Consider the following 26,714-nt stretch of genomic DNA (forward strand, 5'->3'; position numbering starts at 1 on the left):
AAATACCAAACACGCTTGGGTTAAGTTTAGGACTTACAAATTGGATGCTGTACAGTGAATACACCTAAAATATAAACATCCACAATGAGACAACCCTATCCAATGACATGGCCAGGCTATGATTATCACTTGAAAAAACATACCGATAAACATATTTCTTTTAGAAAAGGGAAATGTAAACCACAGCTCATTTGGCAAATATTTGACTTTTTTTTTTATCTACCAACAGATTGCCACTGTCAAAAGTTTTACTCCAAAATTAGTAAAAAGAGAAGAAAATTATACACTGGAGCATGTTATGCATATGTTAACTTAGAGGCCACGTTTTTGTCTCTGTGTTGAAAAGTCTCATGATAAATGAAGTGATTTACTTGAAAATTAAGTGAACTTATTCCAGCACGCTTTCATCAATTTGAAAATAATTTATGGAAATGGCATAAAGGAAACCAGAACTGGAGTAAAATATTTAATGAATGAATAATTTCTCACATATACCAGTTGGAGAAAAAAAAAAGGAAAGTTTAATGATCCAGTAATGGCAAAATGTGACAATGGGTCTGTTGACCTGTTTATACCATGACAACATACATTAATGTATAGCACTTTAAGATTTAACACTTTGTTTTTGTAATTTGTATAGTATTGTACTGGCTATATGACTTTATATTAAGTTATTGATATTGAATCTTGAATCATATACAGAGTATGACTACAAGTTATAGAACTACCAACACTAACTTTTAAGGTGCTTAGTTTAGTTCTATGAAACGTCAGTGAAGTCGTTCCTTGTTGAGTGTCAAATGCATTTACATGTACTGTATTTAAATGTTGTAATGTAACGCAATACAAAGGTAGGCATATGGAACAAGTGTGACTGCAAAGAACATGGACTGGACAGAAATAGCATGAGACCATATATCTTTACTATTTTACGTTGGGATAAGTACTTACACCAATAGCAAAGAAATATCAAGCAATGAAAAATATGAACAAAAGTACAATTTGATTTAACAAATTCCACATTTAAACAAGACTGCACATCTTTTTCTAGCATTAAGTGCTTTTCAGTTGCATGAAGTTTGTAAGATCAGATTGATCTAAAAGAGCACTGCAGTGTATTGCGTTTGCAGGTAATTCCAGATGTACAAGTTGTGCTACATAAACATATCATCATAGTTGGGGGGAGGCAGGTGGTCTGGATCCGGCCTGAAAATAAAAATACAAAATATTACACATTTATTATATGTTTCCCCATTCACAGCTACAACGGCTGTTATCATGTAATTTGTAAACACGAAAGTTCCTATTTAAAAAGATAATATATATCCAGAGGTGAAATGGGGGCAGCCATGGACCAAATGTAGTTAATTACAAACAGTAAGTTCGTAAAAGCTACGTGCCCCTGCTGTTCAAATGTTTACTTTAGTCCATCTGCTAGCACTTAGCAGTGACCTAAGGCTGGGGACATTGTGTTTTTTTAGAAACAGACCACTGCATTTTCCACATCACACGTGCAGATCGTGGTTTAGAAATATCGCCTCGCAAAACACCACCCATTTGGATGACAATTATACACACTGTACATATTATTAGGGTAAGGTTGACAAAGATTGAGCAAAATACATAGCTGCACTTAAGAGCCACACTTACAGTTGCCCCATGCTCGCTACACATATAAAAGCAGCCAATGTGTTATTAGAACAAATAACATAGTGACCAAACTGGAGAAATACTATATTGGTCTGCAATTAATATAACTAAATACGATCGTAACAAGGAAGAGACTAGGGGGTGTTTACAATAAAATATACTAAATTAGATTTAGCTGATGTCACTGTTTTAACCTGATCCTAGCATCCTTCGGTAAAATGTTTACTCAAGCAGTTATGGACACAAATGTCGACACACATGCACTGTGCAAGATTAAAGTAACATATGCAAAATAACATGAGTCTTTATTTGTTCTGTTTTGGATGTACACATATAAATGTTAATTAGTTTCACATGAATTGCATATTAAATACATGACTACTTCACAAACTTGATATGCCTCTGATCAAATCACCTGTTATGTACCCAATCTTGTTAGGGCTTAAAAGTTAAACAGGGTTGACCCTGGATCGTGCTTGAATGGGCAACCAGTATGTATAAACATGTGCTGTAGGCTGCCGTGGGTTAGCATAATTTACAGTGGACAGTGCAGAAAAATCTATTGTTGTACTGTGCTATGCTCCAAAATCTATGTTCACCGTCTTCACCAACCTTCAGATCAGCAGTGAAGTATAGACAAATAACTCCTACAACCTGCACAGCATGCGGAGGCCCTCATGCAGCAGTGGATTGACTATATGTACAAATCCTTCTGTACATTAATGAACAATCCCATAACATGATGTAAGAATGGGCATTCTCATGCAGCCTATGTCATGTCATCTATAAAACAATTAACATTGTTTTTACATTTACTATTTATTACGCACCTCACATTGGAATATTGGGAAATGTCAAGTGGCTGCTTGCATGAGTACTTGATGGATGATTTGATGAGACGTGAGCCAGCTAAAGTATGTATTGGCATGTGACATGATAACAATCTAAGTCTACGAAACCATGATTCTGCCGATACTATGATGTGGATTAGAATATTTGAGTCTGAGGAAGCAGACGAGCAAAAGATGCAGACTGCAAGTAGAAGTAGGTAGAGGGAAATCTTTGGATGCTCGAGGAGTCCCAAAATAAGAAAAGAAGACAATAAAATGATAGGCACAAGGAAACACAACAGATGCAAGAAATGAGACAAATGGTTTGGACATGTCTCGAGAATGCATCCTGACAGAATACCAAACATGGTGATGTATATCAGAATATACAGAGATTGAACAATATAAACAGACAGAATGTCTTGGTTTGATAAAGGGAAAGGAAATATAGAACAGAGGGCATTGTCAAGAATAAAGTTGTGAAATTGGCAGACAATAGAGTGCAATAGAGTTACTTCGTACAGAACAATGTCACAATTGAGCAGATGGACAGGACCTGAAGAAAACTCACCCGCCGTGGGTGCCATAGGGCCCGATGGGGTCAAACCGAGCGCCGGGAGGCACAGAGCCCAGGGGTAGCTGACCAGGAAACCGAGGTCTGGGACCACGGTGCCTGGGGTCCATCAACATTCCACCTTGGCCACGTCTGCATTAAAAAGCACAGGGCAAGTTTACAATAAAGTGCAAGCAAAAATGTTCCACCACTTATGTTCCGACAAAACAAAAACATAATACAGTAGAACCTCTGGTCACGAACGCTTCTGACCACGACCAAATCGGGTTCCGACCAAAAAATCCACAACATTTTTTTAATCTGGTCACGAACACAAACTCGGGTGGCGATCAAACACGGCCGCGGCCGATTTCCCCTTCCGCGCCATTTTTTTTTGTAAGCGCCAAATTTCCTGTTGTTTACAAACAACAGGAACCCACGTGTGGCCGCTTGCTCAGTCTGTCTCGCTTAGTAATCGGTCTCGGTCAGACGTGCACTCATTCGCTGTGAACTCTGTGCAGTATTTAGAGCGAAAGCGCTGAGTACGTAAATCGCTAACATAAGAACCCGTTAATCTCTTCTCGCATCATTCATACGATGATGCGGTGAAGTAAACATTCATTCGATATTATGGTGAATGTTTCCAAAAACAATACTGTACCCAAATATTACCGTTAACTTACTTTCAATAGAAACACGAATTGCTCATACGAATATTCTCTCTCTCTCTCTCTCAGAATCGACCCACTGATGTAGCAGACGAAGCAATCATCTTGTTGAACGATTCTAAACCTTGAGGCGGCAATGTTAGTTTTATCTGTTGTTCAAGGTTCTCAGTGTTATTGAATGTTTTTACATTTAGTTTACTATTACACTGCGAATTCCATGGCATAATTAACTATTTTTGTGCTAAAAAATCTTTATAAAACAATATTTATATACAGTTCGTAGGAGTTTGGAATGGATTAATCGTATTTACATACAATCCAATGGGGAAATTAGGTTCGAGTCACGACCAAATCGGGTTGCGACCAAAGTTATGGAACGAATTATGGTCGTGACCAGAGGTTCTACTGTAATGTGTCACCCAATGACATTTTCTAATTTGTTTATAATTCATTTAGTTTTTGCTCTTAGTTGTTCTCCACCTTTAAACATTTTTTTTTATGTTCAACGCGTAAGCTTTCACAACCAATATCCATAATACAGGGTTTTTTTTGGGTTAGATCACGTACATTTTTTTGTATATATAAAGCCAAGCATGTCTTCTGTTACCTACTGGAATAGTGTACGTATGTTGAACTTCTTTTGCACCATATGTAGCCAACCGTGCTAATCAGAGGTGCGAATGAACTAGTCATCGAATCAGAAAATCAGTAATCAAAACAAAACACACTTTCTGGCTAAGGATCTTACCCAAATGGATCCAGGTCAGCTCCACCTACTGAAAATGGGTTCACAGGATCTGACCTGCAAAAAGCACACAATTAGTAGATAGCTATTTTTTCATGGGAAAAGATTACCATTGGTCAACAAGCTATGTGTTACACATAGACATGACATTAACTTGCTAATCTCCCTGCCTAATCTCTCCCATCAACAGAGTGCTAATCTCCCATTAACACTGCTGTGGTTCACATATGCGACGATTCTCTTATGCGGCGACGGAAGTTCATTTCATGCTAATCTCTCTCCCTAATCTAACCCATTAACACAACTGACGTGCTTGCGTCCAAGGATGAAATTCCTTTCCAGCTCAGACTCCGCTTGCTTGCCCATCGCCATATAAATAACCTCTTGTTGTAACGGCTCTCTCGCTGGTTCAGCAGTTCCACTGCTGGATTATTTTTTCCGCCTGAGGACGACCGCTTGTGTTGCGATCGAAACGTTGTGATGTTATTTTTTTTCCATTTTATTTTTCTACCTACGTGACTTTACCGAAAGAACCAAAGAGTATTGTGTCACGGTAATAAGCACTGACCAGTCAGGTTGTTTTGGTGGCCGGAAGCCATGTGGAAGGTTCTTTGGAGGTCCGTAATCTCTGAGGGGGTCAATGCGACTGCCCTCCTGCTGTGAACCTGAGGCTTTGGCCTGTTGCGGCCTCTGCTCCCTTCCTCCCAGTGGCTCCACAAGTTCTCTGGCCACCAAGTTGCGGAGACCATCTTGATTTTTGAAAACTCTGAATGGTATAAAAAAAAACAGCAAGTTTTTTAAGTTTCAAGCACATTGTTTAACCAAGTAAGAACCCAAGAGACAATGGATAGTCTCATTTGCAAGTGACTTGGGTCACCAAAATAACAAAAGCAATAACATAAAACAAAGGTACAACAATTTTTTTAAGGAATTCAGAGAAAAACCCACCAAATAGAAATTAGAGCAAAACTACCCAATTACAAAAGAGAAACTGCACAAACATGAATCAATTTAAGTTGCATATATTTCCTGTGATGAAAGTTGGTTCAGACAAATTACTTTAAAACTGTCCATGGAAAATGAAGTTACACATATAAACATGGATTTAGGGAGTTTGCATACACATGTAAACAGGCAAGGACAGGTGTCAATACAATGCAAAGGGGTAACTGCCCCTTTACCAGATTTCAGTTTCATTTATTAGGTATAGCTCTGTGAGCCATTCGGCTCTTGAATCGGGTGCAACCGCAACAAACAAAAAACAAAAACATGAACAAAAAAACATCTTAAAGTGACTATGTGACTATGTGCAAACAGAAAAGACAACAAAATATTGCAGAAAAAGCACCATACACCAACGCTGTGTGCAAAAATCCCAGCAGGATGCAAGTCAAACAACAACAACCACAAGACAACTTAGATAAAGGCCATCAGTCTAACTCCGTACTACAACATGGCCAAAAAAATTATTTTTTTCTAAATCACCAAAATAAAGCCATAAAAGCAATGAAACAGTGATCATAAGAACTGTGACCAAATTTTCACAATAAACGACGTGAACAACATGTACCACCAAACCCTGCAGCCATAGCTGGCTGCATGAGTCACTCCACAACAGCAGGAACATAAGTTGGAGTATCAACATTTTTCAATGCACCTTTAAGATCAGTGCACTAAATCAAAACACAGATCATACTTTGCAGCGATCATCCGGAGTGAAACATTTTATTTTAGGCCACTGAATCGCAGTGGCAGCTATGGTGGTGGACCACCAGGCTAACTACACTAATCACACTGGGAGTAGCTACCCCGGCTTGGGTCCAGGTCCACATGTTGGTTACTCTTCTCGGACGTAGAACGTAGATCTTCAGGATAACAACAGCACCGCTGAACCCCGGTCCCACTGGGGACCCGGTTTATATTCTCACTGGTCGTGGCTGGCCCCACCCTTGGCCACGACCACCTTCTCGAATCCTTTAGCAGGATCTCGCCCGACAAGTGACCACCCCTAGCCCCCGCTTGGGGCCCCTGTGGAGACTTTACCCGCCACGTGCCTTCTGGGGTCAAACAGAGTGTCATGGCACCCTCACACCCCCTCCTATAGGGGACAGCACTGCACGCCGAGTGTGGTGCCACTCAGCGCTCTCTATCAGCACGCACCGAGCCCCTCTAGGGCTGGTACTACACCCACATGTACGGGGTGTCCGCGATGGCAATGCATCGCACGCCGTGCCTCTCTAGGGCCGGCACCACACAGTGACATTCGCGATGTCACTACACATGTACCAATCCAGTAAAAACACTGAGTAATTTTGTAAAAAAAATCAAGGAAAACAAATCCATCGAAGAAACTGCTTCAAATTGGACGATGTTTAAACATTACATATCGGTCATTATACAACTCTTTTTAACTCTTATTTCAGGCACGAAATGCAGAACCGTTTGTTACCTTTCAAAATCTTGGAGATTGTCCTCATCAATGTACTCAGTCAGCTTCAATGTTAAATCAACTACCTGTTCAGTTTTTGTATCCTGCAAAAAGACAACAAAATCTAAATCTACTCCATACAGAGAAGACCAATTGTATTGTAAAGAACTTTAAAAACATGTCAGGCTTGACAAAGACCACGCAATCCTTTAAAATGACTGTTTACTTGTTGCCAATTACCGCTTGCTAAAAATGTCTAGAGTATTGCAGAATGTCAGGATACGTTTAGACAATAATTTTTTTGGTTTTTCGCTGAAACAGATACATTGCTTACATTTTAGTTTTTAGTAAAAACATTGCATTATAAATTACTCGATGAATAGAGCTGTACAAATGGGATGAGAAGTACTTGCCATTAAATTGATAATAGCTTCGCTCTCAATGGGGATGACCTTTAAAAGTAATGAGCGGTCTTTGGACGCATATCTCAGTGTGTAAACGTCTTTGACGTCATTCCATCCTTGTGGAAGCAATTCACTGTTCTTGTCACTTTCACCAGCCTGCAAAATGAAATCATGGAAATGTACTCGCCACAAGCCGGAACATTTATCATCTTGTTGTGCAACCAGAATATTCAACGCGGTATTATGAAGAACATATCAACCAGCCTCAGGAGCACTGTGATATGTGCATATATCCTATAATTCAGTCTGTCAAAACTGCTGAATCAGAAAAGAAAAACATTCAAGCGACACAAATGAGTAATGAGCATTGCAAATGATAACAGAGAATAGTGTTTTTGAATCAAGACCAATACGTCATCATGGCCAAAGCCGTCGATTGCCACTGCACCTTGCCAATGCCTTTTTATCCTTGGCCCTCATAGCATCCCACTATCTGCTTTTAGGTCTTCCCTTGGTCACCACTCGTTGAATAGCAGTGAAATAGTCTTAAGTAAAAAAACACATGAGTGTGGCTATTGCCACCCAACATTGGTCTCAAACTGTATGTCATTGCATCCAGGTGCACTGGTGCAAAGTTACATACTTACAGGCTGTCACTACTTAAGAGTACCAGAAGAGGGAGCCCTGAGCACTGTGTTTTACCTAAAACAAACGAGGAATACATATTCTTGGTTCTTTCGGTAAAGTCGCAGTCACCGCCATACACATACCAGTGGATGACATTATTGCTCAGGTCGATGTAGCTCTTAAGGGTTTGGGACACATCACTGCAGACGTGACAAGATCTGAAATCACTGCAACATCAGTAAGTCAGCAACATCAGTAAGGAGGAGCGTTTTGAGTTGTCTCAATTAAAAAAAGAGGGAAGATATCGTCATCCTCTCTGCCGTAAAGGGCAATGCCATGGTCATCATTGTTTAAAAAAACGTGTACAATAACAAAATTCAGGACCTACTTAATGATGGTAGCTATACACTAAAATTAAAAGAGATCCCACCAACTGTCTCGTTACACAAACGAACAGTATCATCACTGATTCAGCTTCATTAATTGAACAGACCAAACTGTTTTCCTTAAAACCCTCTGCTGCTAGACCACCCAGACTATATGGCCGACCAAAAATCAACAAAGAAGGTACACCCCTTCATCCTATCGTCTACACCATTGGCTCACCCACCTACAAACTCGCCTGATATCTGAGACCTTGCAGCCATTCACTGGTAAGACCACCTCTTCTGTTCTTAACTTAGCTCATCTGGTATCGTCAATTAAAGACATCTCACTGAGTTTTGATGTAGTTTCTTTGTTCACCAAAGTTCCTGTGCCCGAAACCATTGCAATAATTGGAGATTTGGTCCAACAAGGATTGAATGCTAATGTACCAGCCCTGGTGAGACACTGCCTCACCAATACATACTTCACCTGGGGTGGAACATTCTACAAACAAACTGAAGGTACCCCAAATGGATCCTCCCTTATCTCCAGTTGTGGCCAACATTTTCATGGAAAAATTTGAGACAGACGCCATCCAGGCATCCACTCTACGCCCGTCCTTGTGGAAGAGGTACGTAGATGACACGTTTGTCATATGGCCACATGGCCGACCGGCTTTGAAACAATTGCTCAACCACATCAATTCCATACACCCAGCAATCAAATTCACCATGGAGGTAGAAAAGGATGGCATGCTACCTTTCTTGGATGTCTTAATCAAAAAGAGACCAGATGGCTCAATGAGCCATTCTGCCTACAGGAAAGTAAACCCATGCTGGCGCCTACCTAAAACCTGATTCCCACCACCATCCATCCCAGAAGAATTCCCTCATCAAAACGTTACACCCAACAGCTCAATGTATCTCCGACCATGAACACCTAACCAGTGAACTCAAACACGTACACCAAGCTCTCAAGGCGAATGAATATTGACTACACAATCCGCAAAGCCATCACCCCACCCATGAGGAAGGAGCCACCTGAAGATCCAATCAAAACCATCACCTTGCCTTACATAGCAGGGATAACCAAAAATATTTCCAAAATCTTGATCTGATCCCATCTGTGAAGGACAAGATCCCTGACATGCAATATTCCGGCGTCTACAAACTAAGCTGTGTCTGTGGCAGCAGTCACATTGGGGAAACTAAACGACATGTATCAGACCGTGTTCGTGAACATAAGGCAGATCTGAAAAACGGCAGGACCAACACTTCTGCCGTGGCTGATTATTACTTTACTTTAATGCAGCTGGCTCACATGAAATTTATTTATATAAGATGACGGCACTTTGCAAGCCGACTGGCTATCAACAAAGATTCGTTCACGAAGCCATCCATATACAGACACAATTTAAACCGAGACGAGGGTTTTAAACTCAGCAATCATTGGAAATATATCATCAACCACTTTGGGTCATGACTTGATTTGTGTTTTCTTGTCAACCTATACCGTCAGCAGTGTGGTTGTGTGTAGCGAGGTGCAATGCCCCCCCCCCCCCTATCTCTACCCCATCTCTCCCCCCAATGTCTAACACTCTTGGACTGCGCCCTCGCCTTCACCGCCCCCTCCTCCCCCCCATTGTCTAACTCACTCGCTTTGCTTGTACTTCTGGTGCTTTGCTCCGACATTGGCGCTGGCTGCCCCGCCCATGCTGTTTACGCCGCACAGCTTTGCTCACCCTGAAAGCCCTTGGCAGCAGTTGCCTTTGGAGGCGTGCCCCCTCTTTTCTCTCCGCGTGATGAAGACCGCTTGTGTTGCGTTAGAAACGTCGTGGGGTTTTGGCTTGTATTATTTTTTCATTTAAATTTTACTTTTGTTTTTATTTTCTATCTACGTGACTTTACCGAAAGAACCAAGAATATTAATTCCTGCAGTCACGCAAGTTTTAAGTCAAAAAGAGGAATACACAACTTCCGGTCCCCAAAAGACATCACTGGAGCTGTTGTTAATTGCGATTACGCTGGTCATGAGTGCGGAGCTGTTACTGATGGGGGTGATAATGACAAGAGGAAAGGGGTTGGTGGGGAGGCGGTTTTCACCTGTTCGCCGAGCCCCCTGCACTTGTACCCAGCTGTGACCAGCTCCCAGTGCAGCAAGCAAAGCAGCGCGTCCGAGGGAGACGCCACGCCTCTTGCCGCGCCCTCGAACAGCAGCTCGAGCCCCGCCATCGAGGAATCCTGCGCCTCAAGTTGTCTTCGCAAGGCCACAGAAGAGTTTACAGGTCATTCAAACACGTCAGCCTGCTCAAATGAGCAACGGGCGGTGCTCAACTTGAACCCGAGTCAGGTGCTCTCACAGTTCCACCGAAGAACGCCGCTGTTGTATACAAGTAGATATGTTGGTGTCGCAGGCCATCCAATACGATATAACAACAGGTTTTACCTTTTCTGGCAATAAAACAGGTGTTAAGATGTTGAAACACCAAACAGAATCCTTTTTCAAGGAATTCTGTTTGCATTAACCACGCGTGCTTGTGGTGAACATGCAAAAAAACATGCTCTGCATATATTATCAGAGCTTGTTTTTATTTGCTTTGTGCGTTTCAGATTTAAAATATATAAATCACATTCCTAATACGTAGTCCATGAGCTCAAGCAGAATTCGCTACCACTAGAGGCGGACATATTGAGTAATACGAGCTTGTGTGTGGATAGTAAAAGTGGAGTATGCGGTAAAATACTTGATAAATAAGGTTTTTTCATAATTCCATTTTATGGTTAAAGGGGGCCCCAACAAGTGCATTTTTTTGGTCAGGGGCCAATGGATTATGGTTGGGGCCCATGGTTTATGATTTTGAAATAATTGCATCGCTCCAAAAATATGCAAGGCCCAAACTGTAGGCGACATGAGATCTCTTCCGCAATGCATCATCACTCCCCAGCGCGACTGCACATCCGTGACAGCGGTCAGACGCCCCAACGCATATACAATCCCCACATCGTATCACCACAGCACGGGCCAAGTCGCCTCGAGTCGGCAACGACGCCGCCACATTCACATGACGGTGGCAAGGACTTAGAAAACGGCCACTTCTGTGTTGACCGACTTCCCGAAAATCGGTACTCATATTTGCCCCGTTTCCAACAAAGTCGTGCCCTAATAACATAAAGACGATAGCGCGCTTAGCAATAACCAGAACGTAGCGGTAGCGATAGTTTAGTTTGAGTTAATTACAACCCGGAGCCGAACCTCGTTGCGACTGCGTGAAGCCGCCGGGCAGACGAGTCGTGATGACGTCACTAAGTCGCTTGCTGGTGACGACATCCGCCAAATTTTGAAGACGTCATAGCGCCATGATCGGGGCGTTTCCACGGCAACGGGCGCGCGACAGTCGCTGGAGCGCCGCGCTCGCTGATGACGTCATCGCTTTACAGCAAATGTATGCGATGGCGTCACTCGTCAACATGGCGGCTTCCACGACGAGCACGTGTGGCCGGTTCCTGCTGTTGCTGGCGCAGGAGCACGTGGAGTTCAGGCTGCCCGTGAGCCCCGCTCGCCCCAGTGACACCTCACGCTCCCGCGGTCTCTCCCAGCACGCACCTCAGCCCATGGAGGCTCTGTTACTAGACTGAACCATAGTGGACACATGTGCTTGGCCGTGCAGGTGAAAGGTTGACTCAAATTTCAATAAAGTTAAAGACATTTTCTGGTCAAATGAGGATTTAGGCGATATTAATCTGTTTGCAGCCCTGGGTCAGTGGTTTAAACTCCACATTTCTATGCCGGGTGCAAGTATTTCAAGAGGACAGTCACTGCTGACTTGCCGATAAATTGGTACCCGTTGTATCGGAGGGATGAAGGGCTGAGTCAATCCTCAAACCAGGATTTGAACTCGCAACCTTTACGCTTGCGAGCCGCTTGCGCTATCGCTGAGCCACCTGACTGGTTAATATTGAGTATGGACAGGTGTATTGGTTCAACAGCAGCGACAGCACCCACGCATTATATGCCTATCCTGATAGACATGCCAGGTCCCGTGTTAGAAAGTCATGTTTCTCGTACCGAGCCTTGAGGGAGGCCACTTCATAACATCTTGCGGCTGTGTATATCAACAAGGTGTACTCGGAAAGTACGATTACTGAGCATCGTGTCGATTCGGTGTACTGTACAATAGAACACCATCTGATGATTTTGGCCATCTTCCGCAGCAGGCCATGATGCCAAAACGGTGACGTAGGCAGCAGAAAGGTAAAAAAATCATTGCTGTACCAGTTTTCTGTTGACATTGAAAACCAGCTTCTGTGAGGGTTGTGAACGCAACGATCCGTTTGCAGCAGCTACGGTCAGTTCGAAATCTGGATTGTTCGGGAGGTAGTTGGGGGCCGACTGTCAATTATGGCAGGCATTGCTTGGCACGTTCCATAAGATTGGAGGTGGAGGGCCAGAGGGATATTGGCCTGTAGCTGGAGGGCGAATCTTGTGGCTTTTCGGGTTTCAGAATGGCGGTGACTATGTCTTGCTTACATTTTTGTGTGTCAAGCTGAATGTATCATCATGGCCAAAGCCATTGATGCCACCACGCGACACCAACGCTTCTTTTCTCTGTAATATTCCGCAACTGCTGCACAGAAGGCATGCGACCTCCCAGATATGCCAACACTTTGTTTGGAATTTGTTTTGAAAATATATTTTTTACATTTTGTGTGTGCTTTACACAAATTAATGTCTGTAGATTGCAGCAACAGCATATGACATTAATATATTGCAAGGATCAGAACTCGTAGTCCGTTTGCTTAAAACAAGTGCGATTTTCATTGTTTACATAAACAAATAAGTCGCTAAATGCCGAGCGTTTCTGTATGAACACAACATCGTGACAGCAGTGCGTGGTCATTCCCACAGGAGCTGAGGGCGCTGTTCTCAGTGTGCGGAAAGCACTTGGAATGCAACACAGGTGGAAGTTCTGACAAAGTAAGAACTTTAAGATAAAATATTCATGTTTGTGTGCATGGACAACTTCTTGTCGGGGTATGCAAAATGAGAACTCAATTTCTGTGAACCGATCAGTTGTCTGTAAACTCTGAGATGTCCATTAGCTGGTTTAAACTGTCCTCAACGTTGGCACAGTGCATGCAAACCTCAAAAAGTCAATGGGATTTCCTGCTCAAATGAGAATTCAGGCGGTGCTCATCTCCAGTTGACAGCCCTGAACCAGTGGTGGAAATTCCTCATCCCTATGGTAAGGGTGAACATATCCAGAGGAAAACAACCATTAACTTTCCACACAATGATACTATTTTGTCAACCCCAGGTGGATGATGGGCTGAGCTACCCCCCAACCAATATTTGATGAGATTTTAGGTTTTATGATTTTTAAAAATAGTAATATATGTTATTGGTTCTTTCGGTAAAGTCACGTAGAAGGGAAATAATAAAATAATATACATGTATTTATATTATTTTATTTATAAAACATTGTTTTATATTTATATTATTTTATTATTTCCCTCCTACGTGACTTTACCGAAAGAACCAAGAATATGAATCCCTGCAGTCACGAAAGCTTTTAATCAAAAGTAATGTATGTTGTTTGTGATTAATAAGTATGCTATTGTTTTAATGTTAGGTTAGAAACACTTAGTGCTCTAAAATTGCCTGGGTGAAGAGTGGGCTAAGTTTTGCCGAATCTTGGCCAACTGGCTGAAATACTTAATACAGTGGAACCTCGGTATACGTCTTCTTGGTTCTTTCGGTAAAGTCATGTAGAAGGGAAATAATAAAATAATAAAAATAAAACATAATAAAATAATTCTCACGACGTTTCGGCCACAACGCAAGCAGCCATCCTCAGGTGAAGAACCGGTCTGTCGGTAAGACAGCGTCTGAATGACTCGGTATACGTTGTTAATTCGTTCCAGAAGGTAGGACTTATACCGAAAATGACGTATACCAAACGAATTTTTCCCATAAGAAATAAAGGGAAAGGAAATAATCCGTTCCAGAGTATAAGAAATTATATTTTATATGGCATATTATACATTAATGGGGTTGTATAAAATAATTTAGACACTACTTATGACTAAAATGCATACATAAATTTAAATAAATGCATACATAAATTGAAATGAATTGAAAAAAATGTTTACATCACAAAAAACACGTGAAAATTCACCGAGAGTTATATCAAGGGTTGTGCACTGAACGAGATCTACTGTACAGGCAGACTGAGGAGCCGTGCTTTGTTTCAGTCGTGAACGGGGTATACGCGGGTATGCGGTGACTCATCCATTCAAGTTCTAGCATGCGCGTCGTATCCTAAGCAAGATGTCGTATCCCAAGACATTTTTTTCTCGTTAAAACATGACATACCAAATTCGACGTATTCCAAAGCGGTCGTATACCGAGGTATGACTGTATATTAAATATTTAAACTTGCTCGCACGACCGCTGTCACGCTCCCACAGAGCCACCTATCTGTGAGGTGGACATGTATAATCCTGGTGTGAACAGTCGTCGTGTCGCATATTGCACACACATCGACTTATCAAATAAAAATGTTACATTTCTGATTTTACTCTTATGCTCTGAATGCTTTTACTAGGGCCCATTTTTGGTTGTTTTGGGAACATCGGAGGAAACAATTCGAAAAGTCATGGAAAGGACCGTATGCGCCAAGTAAGCACTGCAACATGAATAACTGTCTTTCCCTTTCGGCGTAAAGTTCTCACCAGCAATATGGTAATATACTGGTTTGTATTTCCCTATAGGTCTGCTATAGAGCTGTGGGGAATGGGGAAGACCCATCAGGAGCTGCTGGCTTCCCTCAAACCACAATCTGAGCACATCGTGAGAACATTTATTATTTACTTTTTACTTTCAATGTTCACTTGTAAAGCATTCTCAATCACAGCCTTCATCTTCAACTAGGTGAGAGCTCATTGAGATGATAAATCTCTCTTCCAAGGGAGACCAGGATTGAAAGAGCAGGCCACCCTGGTGGATTATGTGCATGTTTTAAACATACAACACTACGCACCGTCTGCTTTACAGAGGACGTTAAAAATCTTGGTGCATCCTTCGAATAAGAGTAGGCCATTGTTTGCTGGCGTCATAATTCCCATTTGAAATGCACTCTCAAATTACTTAATTGGGAAACATAGAGCACAGCACATGTTGCTCTCTCCTGTGAAAACTTAGCAGAACCCTCCTCAAATAGTCCTTGACACTCGGTGAGGCTCTTCTAGGTAAACAAGTGTAAAATATGAAACTGTTGGGTGAAGGAATAAGGACATGTTCATAAGTTTAGTGTTAACCCCCCTCACATAACGATTTTCTTTTTGCATCTCAGGTTGCAGAGGATTACATCTGTTACGAACAAGTCAAATTTACCGATTGGCCGGTCCTTAGCAAAGGTGGTGAATAAAAACTTAAACAAATGCAAGTTCCTTTGTATTGATTTATAAAGGAGAGCACAATGATGATCAATGTGACTTATTTAGAACAAAGCACAAGGGTGAATGGAAGATTTGGTGTAGAAAATTGACAGAACCCTAATCATGGTTCTGTCAATGTTTCGCAAAAAGGAAAATGGTGGCTGTTATTATTTGTAATACATAATATTACTACTATAAAAGTCATTATCTTTCTCTAGTTTCACATTAATACTTTGTTAGAATTGCCTATTTTATACATTTGTCTACTAACCTATATTTATAAAAGGGAAATTTGTGATTGTGTGTCTGTTCAAAATGTTTAGCGTACTTCCCGACATGCAACAAACTTGAAATTTGCCATGTGGGTACTTTCCAGACTGTACACCATGCACACATTATAAAAATAGACTTTTGTGTTTTTGGGGGGGCGGGGCGCAATAATGCATATATTTTTAACAGCAAGTGAGCTGTGACGTCACATCTGTCATGTGACCCGCGCGTGCGGAAGCGTAACGGAGTGTGCCTACTGATCGCGGGTAAAGTGAAATACAAATGTGTTGCAGGTCTAAGGCGTTCTTCGTGCCGGCCTTCATAGGTGCTCGCTAACAGCACTTGCCCCCTACAGTCTCACAGGCTGCACGGGGGATCTTTGTCTTTATCCTGTGTGTGTGGGGGGGGGCAGCGACTGCGTAGCGATTCGCGCGCTGCGCTACGAACCCGATGACCCGAGTTTGATTCCTGCTCATGGCCACCACCGGTGACGATTATTTTAACCGCTCCTGGGCCTCCCCTAGGTCGACTCAGCCTCAAACGAATAACTGCTGTGGTGTGTGAACATCGCCACTGGGGAGACAAAGGTGGCCGGGCATAGTTAATCCAAGCCCCAGGCGAAGCCAGGTAGTAAAGCTAGTTATTGTATATAATGAAAACACATTTCTCCAGGGTAGCAAAGGCATGCACCGAGATGATTTTTTGCCATTTGTAATCCTTGATTTCACTGCTCAAAGTGCAATATCATTATCAGTCTGTACCAGGCTATGAATATGGGATGACCCGGCTTTTCTAACAGAGGCAGCTGTGCCACCCAGAATCTTCATTCAAGATCACAATACACACTTTTAACAAGACTCTCCAGTACAACGAGCGTCTGCAGAGGATTGAGGTAAGGATTTGACTGTGGTGTGCTCATACAAGAGGGTGCTGGTTGCATTGTTAATCGAGTGGTCTTGGGTATGGTGACAGCTTGTCTTTATGAGACTTTGCCAACATCCACTTTTGCCACCAATGCTTTCAATGTTAAAAAACATTTGCATGGTTGTGTGTTTGTGGCAGGCATAGCAATGTGTCCATACTTTTACAGCCAAATTAAAGGTTGTGTGTACAGTGGCCTTTAACAAAGCATATTTTTTGTTATTTTGTCTGTTTCAGTCATTGGATGTCCTTCCGTTTAATGGGCGAGTGGACTTAAAAAACCCAGATCACAATTTTTTCCTCCTGGAAGATTATGGGCTGGACCCTAACAACGTTCCCACAGACCCTCTCTGCCTCTACTTCGGCAGATGGGTAGGTGTTGGCTGACCAACTTACACTGTGTATATTTATAGTATGCATTGTATTTGATCAAATGTACACAATTCTGTGAATTTAGGCTCCAATGATTAAAAAAACGTTTTATCTTGCTATACATCAATTAAAGCAAACAGTAATGATTCAGTGTAGTGCCTTATATAGTTATATCTTTAGCAATAATGTGTCAAGTGACACTTATATGGGCATCACATATAACCAAAACATATGCTGTGCACATTTAGTCCATGGGTCAGACAGGTTAATAGGTGAATTGGTACCATTATGAGGTAACAGATGGAATTGACACTTGTGTTTTTGTGTCCCCAAGACATGAATAAAAATGCATGACGGACTTTTCGAAGGGTAGTTGTAACCTGTTATAGACTATACAGAAGAACTCCTCTTAGCCGTGACCCTATTATCCACAACTCCTAATATCCACAAAAAACTCACAATTTCCCGCAGCCCTATTCTAACAATTGCCACCATCCACACATTTCTCCGAGCGCTAACTGCGGAACCTCAAAGTACAGACTGGTTAGATAATACAAACAAACAAATAAAGAGGTAGATTAATATACAAAAGCGAAAACAGACACAACAGACTCTACACAATTACATTTTATAATAAAAAAACACATGTAAGTGGTAGTCAAGAATAATTAGCACTGTAAAGCTACTGGTCATAAAGTACACGATATGTAAACATCTACAAGCATGTAGTAAGTCACTACACTCAATAAAGTGTGCTATATTGCTTTATAAATCCTGGTACCAATCCCATATCTAAGCACTGCTTCATGGACTCAATATCTGAGAGATGTGCGGAATATATGTATGTTAAACTTCTTTCGCACCATACGTAGCCAACCGTGCTCATCGAATGTGCGGGGAAGGACAATACACTAAACACAAAAAGCCACATTAAAATTCAAACAAATGAATGTGGCACTGAAAAATATAGGCTTATTATTCAGTGGTGGTTAATATGATATGGTGCCATCTTTTAAACAGCTGGTGGATGGACAGCGTGACTTACTGCGGAGCTACAGTGTGAAGACGCGTCACTTCATTGGCAACACCAGCATGGACGCCGGCCTGGCCTTCATCATGGCTAACCACGCAAGAGTGCAACCAGGGCACCTTGTGTGCGACCCATTCGTTGGCACTGGTACGATATTAGTAGTCTACCCATAGGGAGCAGATGTATTCAGCTTACATTTGCCCAGTATGTATGTTGAACTCCTTCCGCACTATAGGTAGCCAACCATGCTCATTGGAGGTGCGGGGGAAGGACAACAAACTAAACACATAAACCATTTCTCAACAAATTAGTTTTCAATTTAGATTTAAAGGTGCATAGTTCCAGTGGCTCCCAAATGTCAGAAGGAAGAGCGTTCCAGACGGCCGCAGAAGCGCACCTGAAAGTGTGTGATGCAGTGACCGTCTTTGTTCAATGACTAGTCAAAAGCCACTGTGAGGATGACTGTAGTTCGCTTGATTGTTTATGCTCCAGTGTTCTTATGATACAGTGAGTGGAAGTAACCAGATATTGGAACGTTAATGTTGCTAAAATATATAATTGGCCTTAAATAGATTTGTGAGAGTTTGGGTGACTGCATCGATTTCTATTGAATGGGAAGTTTTTTATAAACTAAAGACGAGGCACAATTTCAAGTGAAATGCATTTGTGGTGGGCTCAAACTGAGTCACAGACGTACTCTTTGGAGGCAATACACTTATTTAATACCAACACTGGTTAAACACTATACAACCTATGGTGGTGACCACCAGGCTAACTACACTAATCACACAGTAACTGGCTACCACGGACAGGACCACAGCTTGGGTCCAGGCTCACGTGTTGGAGACTCTTCTTGGACGTAGAACGTAGGTTTCGTCAGGATAACAACAGCAGCCGGTCCCTCTGGGGGCCCGGCTTATATCTTGTGTGGCGGGGCTCGCTCCGCCCTTCGCCCTGACCACTTTCTCGAATCGTCGAGCAGCATCTTTACCCAGACACGTGATCACCCCTAGCCCCCTTTTGGGGGCTCCCGTGTAGACACCACCGGTCTACACCGGTCACGTGTCCTCCAGGGTCAAGCAGAGTGTCATGGCCCCTTGTAACCCTATTCCATGGCCGGCACTCACGCACTCTATCCTGTAGGGGCTAGCACTGCACGCCGAGTGTGGTGCCATCCATCACTGTCAGTGCTCACCGAGCCTCACTAGGGCCGGTACTGCATCCACATTCAAGTGGTGGCCGCGATGTATTGATCAAATATGCAGGTTTTCTGAGAATTATACTTATGGTTCACCAAATTTTCCAAGTACATAAAACTTTTCAAGAAAGAAACTAAGCCTACATTGTAACCATGATTTAAGAATCAATACTTTTACAGAGGTACTCGCCAATCAGTTGTAGAGCATTCTAAGTTGATTGTGGAGAAGCAGTGGAGCCGTTTAGAGTACAATACACAGTAGTACAGTCCTGTATGTATAGACTTCTGCGACCACCACCGCTTGGCAGTATCCTGAAGCTCCCATTAACAACAGATCTATGGTAAGCACATGCATGGCAAGATGCCAGTTGGCTCTCAGATGTTTTCCAGATACGTGAAGGAAGATTCGTATTGCCATCTGATAGATGCCAGTTAATAGAGCATTCCGTATGGTGAAGTGCCGGATAACAGAGCTTTTGCTTTATGTATGTAGTCAATAGTAGAGAAACCTTTAATAAACCCTGCCCATGCTCACGGTTGATTGGCCTCTAAGTTTGTCATGATTTGTTTCCAATGATCTTTGCCAACTATTTATATAAGAGAACGAGTGTGTAGTTTTCAATTCAGTCACTGGTACATGTGGAAAGTTATATAGTTGTACCTTACTCAGCGTTTCACAATGCTGAGTATGGCACTGCTATATAACTTGACCAGGTTACTATTGTTTTTATGATTGTTGCTCGGTATTTTACAATACACGTGCATAAAGTATGTTTTTATAAAAGGTTTGCAAAGAAGTAGGGAACAGGTGCATGCTTGAAATTACAGAGACAAACAGTAACACGTATTAGAGAACACATAAGTTAGAGACATTGCCTTAAGACAAGTAATAGGACATGTCGAAAGAAGGGTTGATCGTCGGTGGTTGAGTCTTCTGATGGAGTGGCAACCAAAGGAAAGAACATCCCCAAGAGTCCCATCAAATGCAGAGATGGAGTGATGAAATCAGATCTTGCGCAGGTTTGTTGTTGCATTGCAGATCAATAGCTGCATTGTAGGAACATGAGAGATGGAAATGGCTTGGGGGAGCCTCTTGACCAATGGATTTATCATGGCTGATGATGAATGTAAAATTTTTATTCCAGCTCCATGCAAATATGCATTAAAATAGAAGAGTGATTTCCTAAGCCCTGTAAGCTTATTTCCACGTGTAAATAACTGTCAGAATGATGTCGAGTGCATAACATAGCAGATGTTTTGTCCTGTGTGAGTTCTATTAGCCCTGATGGAAACATAGGCATTGTGCATAATTGAAAAAGAGTATTTTCTATTTTGCAACCACATGCTGTGCTGGCTTTTTACTCCAAAATAATTTACAGCATTGTTTTTTGCCATGTGTCTTAAATCTTGCCTGTGTGCAGGGAGCCTGCTGGTAGCTTGTGCTCGGTTTGGCGCATTTGTCATGGGCAGCGACATTGACTACAACACAATCCATGGACTGGGTATGACCTTCACATCAAACCTCACTTAAGCAGATAGCACACAGTACAGGATTCAATGGATGCTTTACAATGTAAGATGTATAAATAATGTTCAAGTGGAATGTTCCGATTTCACCAGGAACATGTTAACCTGGGCAGAACCTCCATTTCCTGATCAAACACAGCGGGATGAAACTATTCGTTTGGCAGAGAGCTGGTGAAGAAAGAGGGGGCTACGTAGCTGCTGCACCAGCTACGTACATTCACAGCAGCCAAGCATCGTCCACCTTCAAGCGACAGCTCAGGACTCAACTGTTCAGGCTAGCTTATGAGGAACGTTGAGTTCCATTGTCTTATTTTCGAAATATGCACAAATGAATTGTGTATTACTGGTAGTGCATTCTGCACTGACATCTCTAAATTCTGCAACCTAGTATCTAAGTTTGCCCTGCCCATATTTGTTGGCAATTCACCAGCACACATTAATTCATATTAGAAGGGAAAGTGGCCAGGAAAAAAAACAGTATAGGGTTACCAACCAACCTAAAGTATAGGCTCCACTACATTACAACTCATTTACCTAGGAAAGCCTCACCAAGTCTCAAGACTTTTTTATGAGGGTTCTGCCAAGTGTTTTTTTGCAGTCGGTAGCGATGATTGCTATGCATTTCCCAAATAAGTAATTTACAAGTGAGTTTTTAATTTGGACCAAGATGCCGGCATACAAGGGCCCACTTTTCTTCTATTGGCGTCTCGGGATGTTAACGCCCACTATGAAGCAGATGGCGCTTAGTATTGTATGGTTAATACGCCTGCAGTTTTACCCACTGATACTGCGGGTGTGTCAGCCGTATAAATATACACCATCTTCACAGTGGACATTTAAGATCCTGTGATGTAAATTGCAAGTGTAGGCCATGGTGTGCCAGTGTCATGGTCCAAATTTTGAAATATTACCCACCAATTACTCAATTGAGATTACACGTAGCATTCATCGCATCGACTGCAAAAACACGTCAAGATCCTCCTGAAAGAGTCATGAGACTCGGTGAGGCTTTCCCGGGTAAAGAAGTGTCATGATAACTACTCCCTACTCCAATTCGAACCATTACTTTTTGCAACAAGTGTCAAACGTGCTACTGCTCGGCCACACTGCGACATATTGTCTTAATGGAAACAGGAGATGCCTTAATATCCAACAAATTTCTAGCACAGAGCAGCTCAAACAAGAAGTGGCTTGTTTTAATTATGCATTTTGCAAACTCTAATCTGCCTAAGAAGTATAATTTTAATATGATAATGTAGGAATCTGTGCAGCAAAAGCCATGTGTGCATGTTATTGCTTTAGACTATGCCCGATGCTTTCCTTTATAGGAAAGGCAAGCCGAAAAAACCAGAAGTGGCGTGGGCCTGACGAGAACATCCGTGCAAACCTGCGACAGTATGGCCTGGAGCAGCTGTACGCAGACGTGCTGGTGTCAGACGCTTCGCGTCCCATCTGGAGGCCACACCAACTCTTTGATGCCATCCTCACTGACCGTATAAGCAGTTTCCATGACATCTCTTACAACAGATTGCTTTAGTACTCATGTTTTATATAGGGGCAATACACTGTCATGTTTTGTGCCTAGTTCCATGAATGCGTTACTCACGTGTAGTGTCCGGCCAGGTGTATTGAGTGCCTCCGTGGTAGAGTGAGTAGCTCGCAATCAGAAAGTTGCAGCTTAAAATACTGGTTGGGAGTTGACTTGGCCCATCTTCCATACAGTGTCAATACAATAAGTTCCACTTGCAATTATAAAGACTTTATATAATTACACACAGTATGTGAGCAAAAAATAGGCAAATAATTGCGTTACATTTTTTGTATGTATATGTATGTTGAACGTTTTTCGGACCATATGTAGCTTGTAAGTAAATTAACATTTATTTTTACCAACAGCGCCATATGGAATCCGAGAGTCCACGAGAAAAATTGGATCGTATGGTGAAAATGGCAAAGTCCCTGATGACGTGTAAGTAATTTAATATTGGATTATTTGCCTAAAATGAAATAACTTCAAATTGGTAATGGCAATGGTTGTTCTGAAGAAATTATTGCAATATATTTTTAATAAAGCCACTGCCAAAGTGGAGAAATAGCTGCTGGTTTTGCTTTGTTTTTGTTTCAGCGCAGATAACCACATGCCCGAGAGCAGGGAATACCATCTGAGTGATATCTTTGTGGATCTGCTCAACTTTGCAGCGGAGTACCTGGTGAATGGGGGGCGGCTTGTTTACTGGTTGCCCGTCTTCAGACCTGAGTGAGTTGAACTATGCAGCCGAGTACACTGCCCTTTTAACCGGTTAATTAACATGAAATGCTTCAACATTGAAGTTCAAGAGTTACTCATATTTCAAGAGTGATAGCCCCACCAGATCATGTGGAACTGTCTCGTCATCCCAGCTACACGGAGGAGATTGTGCCCCGGCATCCGTGCTTGAAGCTCGTGAGCAACTGTGAGCAGATGCTCAACAGCCAGAGTGGCCGCCGCCTCCTCACCATGCAGAAGATCAAGGACTTTGAGGTGAGCATTGCCAACATCAGCACATTTGCAGTCAGGATGGCCAAGTGGTGCTGTGGCTTGGTGCTCGACTCGCAATCAATGAGTAAAAAAAACAGATGGAGGTCGACTCGGCTATTTATATTAGAAATCAGCCATCGATGCCTGATCGAGTGACTGACATATTAGAATAATGTGAATATTCATTCACAGTATGAACATTAAAGTGCATTTATAGTATTGTGTAAACATGTTTTCATTACATTGTCGGGGCTAACTTTTGTCACCGGAAATTTGTTTTATTGAAGATTCACTTATATTTGTACAGTTTTCAATTTCTGCTGTAATGTGGTTGGTTTTTTCCTGCTTTCTAATTATTTAAGCACTGTACTTTGTTTTTATGTTACTGATTTTTTCACTTTTGAGTTTCAATAACACTGTTCTTATGAGTTTGTATGCAATTTTAATATATGTTGAGTAATTTTTCCTATAATATTGGCATTCGTAAAAGACACCACGAGTCACATTGAGACACCAGTGAGGGCGTTCCAAAAAGCCAGCGTGGTTGAGAATGACAACATTTTTTTCCCCCCAGGAGGTTGATCGTTATGCACATATGCAAGATGTGCGACAAAACCCTTATAAGGGGCACAACGCGTTCCGCGACAAGTACTTCAGCGGGCTCACAAAGGAGAGGGCCCGGGAGTGTGAGTGAGGACAGCACAGAATACTACATCGACACTCAAAATGATTTACATAATGTATTGCTGATGTTACAATGTACTTTGTGGTGCTTTGAAAAGACAGGGTAAAGGTAATCATTTGTTGAAAGCCACAAAAGGTAGGGCAGATGTAAAATATTGTCAGGAGTAGATATTACTATTGCTATATTGTATAAAAATATACATAATGAAGCCATTAAAATGCTGGTGAGTCTGCTTTTAAAATGTCTTCTCAAATTGAATAAATTAATAGACTAAAGTTTAATAGTATAAATATTGTGTTGTGTATCATTTTCAATAGATTTTTACTAAAGAAATCGGAAAATAAAAATAGATATATTTCAGTTGTAAAGTCTGATTTTAAATATCGACACTGTGTAGATACCATGTTGTATTTCTCAGTCAGTTATTTTATGGAAGTGACAAAAAGTATTTGATTTAATAGGTGTGGCAGTTGTGGAAAAGGGATCAAGGGAAGTATGCTTTTTCCATGAGGGCATTTTGCATGCCACAATATTGCAACTGTAGCTGGGACATACAATATTCAGTCTAGACTCTCGGCAATTTCTCCACATGTAAACATTTTAATGTTAGGCAGGATGACAATGATGTTCCCCTAGCCACTCCGGCCAGCAGAAAGAGTAATACATTTGTGTTACAATGTATGAGATTTCCTTGAAGCTTTGTTTTTGTGACCTTGTACTTTAACGGTATGTAGCTAGTGATAAGATTCGTTTTATATGTATGAAGCCTTAGCCAGGAGCCTTAAACATTTTGTAATTTACCATTGTGGCCCACTACTTGGCATTTCTATTATTTTTGAAAGACTGCTACTGTCTACTAGCTTATCCAGTTTTAGACTGCAGGGCATATTCTAGATTTTATCATAGATTTCAACATAGGGTATTCACTTAAATACTCTTTTCCAAGGACACGTGTAGCATGAACTTATTACGTCTTATACAGATGTATCTGGCTTCATACAGTGACGGGCTAATGGGAAGTATCTCTGCAATTCTAACATTAATTCCATGGCAGTTTCTGGCAACGTTATAATATTTAGTTTGTAATCGCCCAAGATTGATGGTGTGTTTAGGGAATTTGTTAAGTGATTTGAAAACGATGTAGGTATGTGTTAAAGTCTGAAAATATTTAATTGGTAACTATGATGCATACATTAAACACGTACGTGGGCTATGGAAACAAATGTTTTCAATAATTTAGATTGAGCCAAGGCAGACCGCAAAGTTCCTGCAATTGTAATTTGTCTGTTTTTTAAATGCTCTCGATTTTCTAAACGGCTGTGTAATCTATTAAACACAGATGCATGCAATTCCCACCAAATATGGTGATCCTCCACTTATGTGTTTTTGTTGTAATTTTTTTACTTCCAAAACAATTTACTGTACACAGTTGCACCTTTGTTTTATTTTCAAGATGTTAGTTTGTGTAAGTTTGATTAGAGACACTGCACAATATTTTGATGAATAAAAATGTGTTTGAAATGGTGGTACATTATTGAGTGTGCATTCCTGTTATATGAAAAAGAAGCCATGAGGAATGTGAACAATGCTTAGGTCCAGTAAGTGCCCACTCGTTTGAGAGTAAAGAAACGGAGCAGAAGGGCCCCATTGGCCTGAGGAAAATACACTCCCGTGATCGCCTTGCACCCATGTTTTCCAGCAAGGTGATAATTATGGGAATATCAGAATGAGGGACGGGGTTCTAAAAAAATATGTTCTTTGTGACAGATTATAACATGGTGCATGTGTAGTGGTGATATGTGCTGGCAGGGAGGATCGTGAGACAGCGCGTGGTGGGTGGCTACATCACGGTCCGCAGGCGGGTGCCCACATCGCGGTCCGCATAGGGCCCCGCCCCCTGGAGTGCAGGGCTATGTAAGGCGATGCGCGGAGGCACTCGGGGAGTTGGTAACCGGCGAAGACAGAAAACGGAGGAAGAGATAGGCCCTGGGACCCCTAGCCCCGCTGCCCTTGTAAGGGCCGGGGCTCTGTGAGGCTCGGAGGCGAGGCCTTGGGATTCACGGCCCGACGCCCTTGTAAGGGCCGGGCTGTGTAACTCAGTGGTCGAGACCCGTGGCCTGGCAAGGCGGGTCTGATAGCTCCCCGTGGGGAGAGCGTAGCCGGAGAGCCTGAGTGCAAGGCAGAGTTAGGCACGCGTACCCTACGGGAGAGACTGAGTGCGTGGCCGAGCCGGGTGCGCGTAGGGGTCTGATAGCTCCCCGTGGGGAGAGCGTAGCCGGAAAGCCTGAGTGCAAGGCAGAGTTAGGCACGCGTACCCTACGGGAGAGACTGAGTGCGTGGCCGAGCCAGGCACGCGTAGCATAGGCGTTATCTCGGTTGTGCCTGTCACTGTGCAACCATTGTGAATAAATAAATGCTGCCCCGTCAACTCGTCTCCCGCCATTATTGAAGATATTACACATGTATTAATGCAACCTTCAGCTGTT

At 42.2% G+C, this 26,714-nt stretch overlaps 2 protein-coding genes across 5 annotated transcripts; one reads left to right on the forward strand and one right to left on the reverse strand.

The window, feature by feature from the left end:
• Positions 1-498: 498 nt before the first annotated feature.
• PSMF1 (proteasome inhibitor subunit 1) lies at positions 499-11,639 on the reverse strand. Its single transcript, XM_078593974.1, has 8 exons — positions 11,524-11,639; positions 10,374-10,527; positions 7,288-7,434; positions 6,896-6,978; positions 5,015-5,212; positions 4,450-4,503; positions 3,052-3,186; positions 499-1,206 (listed from the first exon to the last, which is right to left on the reverse strand). Exons 2-8 carry the CDS (start codon positions 10,500-10,502, stop codon positions 1,155-1,157), a joined length of 798 nt encoding a protein of 265 aa, XP_078450100.1. The 5' UTR covers positions 10,503-10,527; positions 11,524-11,639; the 3' UTR covers positions 499-1,154.
• Positions 10,466-25,754, forward strand: LOC144718595 (tRNA (guanine(10)-N(2))-methyltransferase TRMT11-like). Of its 4 annotated transcripts, none has more exons than XM_078593971.1 (13): positions 10,466-10,555; positions 13,177-13,245; positions 14,876-14,949; positions 15,042-15,120; positions 16,777-16,869; positions 17,136-17,270; positions 18,291-18,447; positions 20,920-21,000; positions 22,354-22,518; positions 22,922-22,994; positions 23,151-23,282; positions 23,426-23,546; positions 24,118-25,754. In XM_078593971.1, exons 3-13 carry the CDS (start codon positions 14,927-14,929, stop codon positions 24,235-24,237), a joined length of 1,179 nt encoding a protein of 392 aa, XP_078450097.1. In that variant the 5' UTR covers positions 10,466-10,555; positions 13,177-13,245; positions 14,876-14,926; the 3' UTR covers positions 24,238-25,754. The 4 variants fall into 4 exon arrangements, with proteins under 4 accessions (XP_078450097.1, XP_078450094.1, XP_078450095.1 ...); XM_078593968.1 differs by lacking the exon at positions 10,466-10,555 and adding an exon at positions 11,613-11,816; XM_078593970.1 differs by lacking the exon at positions 10,466-10,555 and adding an exon at positions 12,449-12,522.
• Positions 25,755-26,714: the final 960 nt, after the last annotated feature.

Source organism: Lampetra planeri, chromosome 5, assembly GCF_965212315.1.
Source record: "Lampetra planeri chromosome 5, kcLamPlan1.2.h2, whole genome shotgun sequence".
NCBI classification, from domain to species: Eukaryota; Metazoa; Chordata; class Hyperoartia; order Petromyzontiformes; family Petromyzontidae; genus Lampetra; species Lampetra planeri.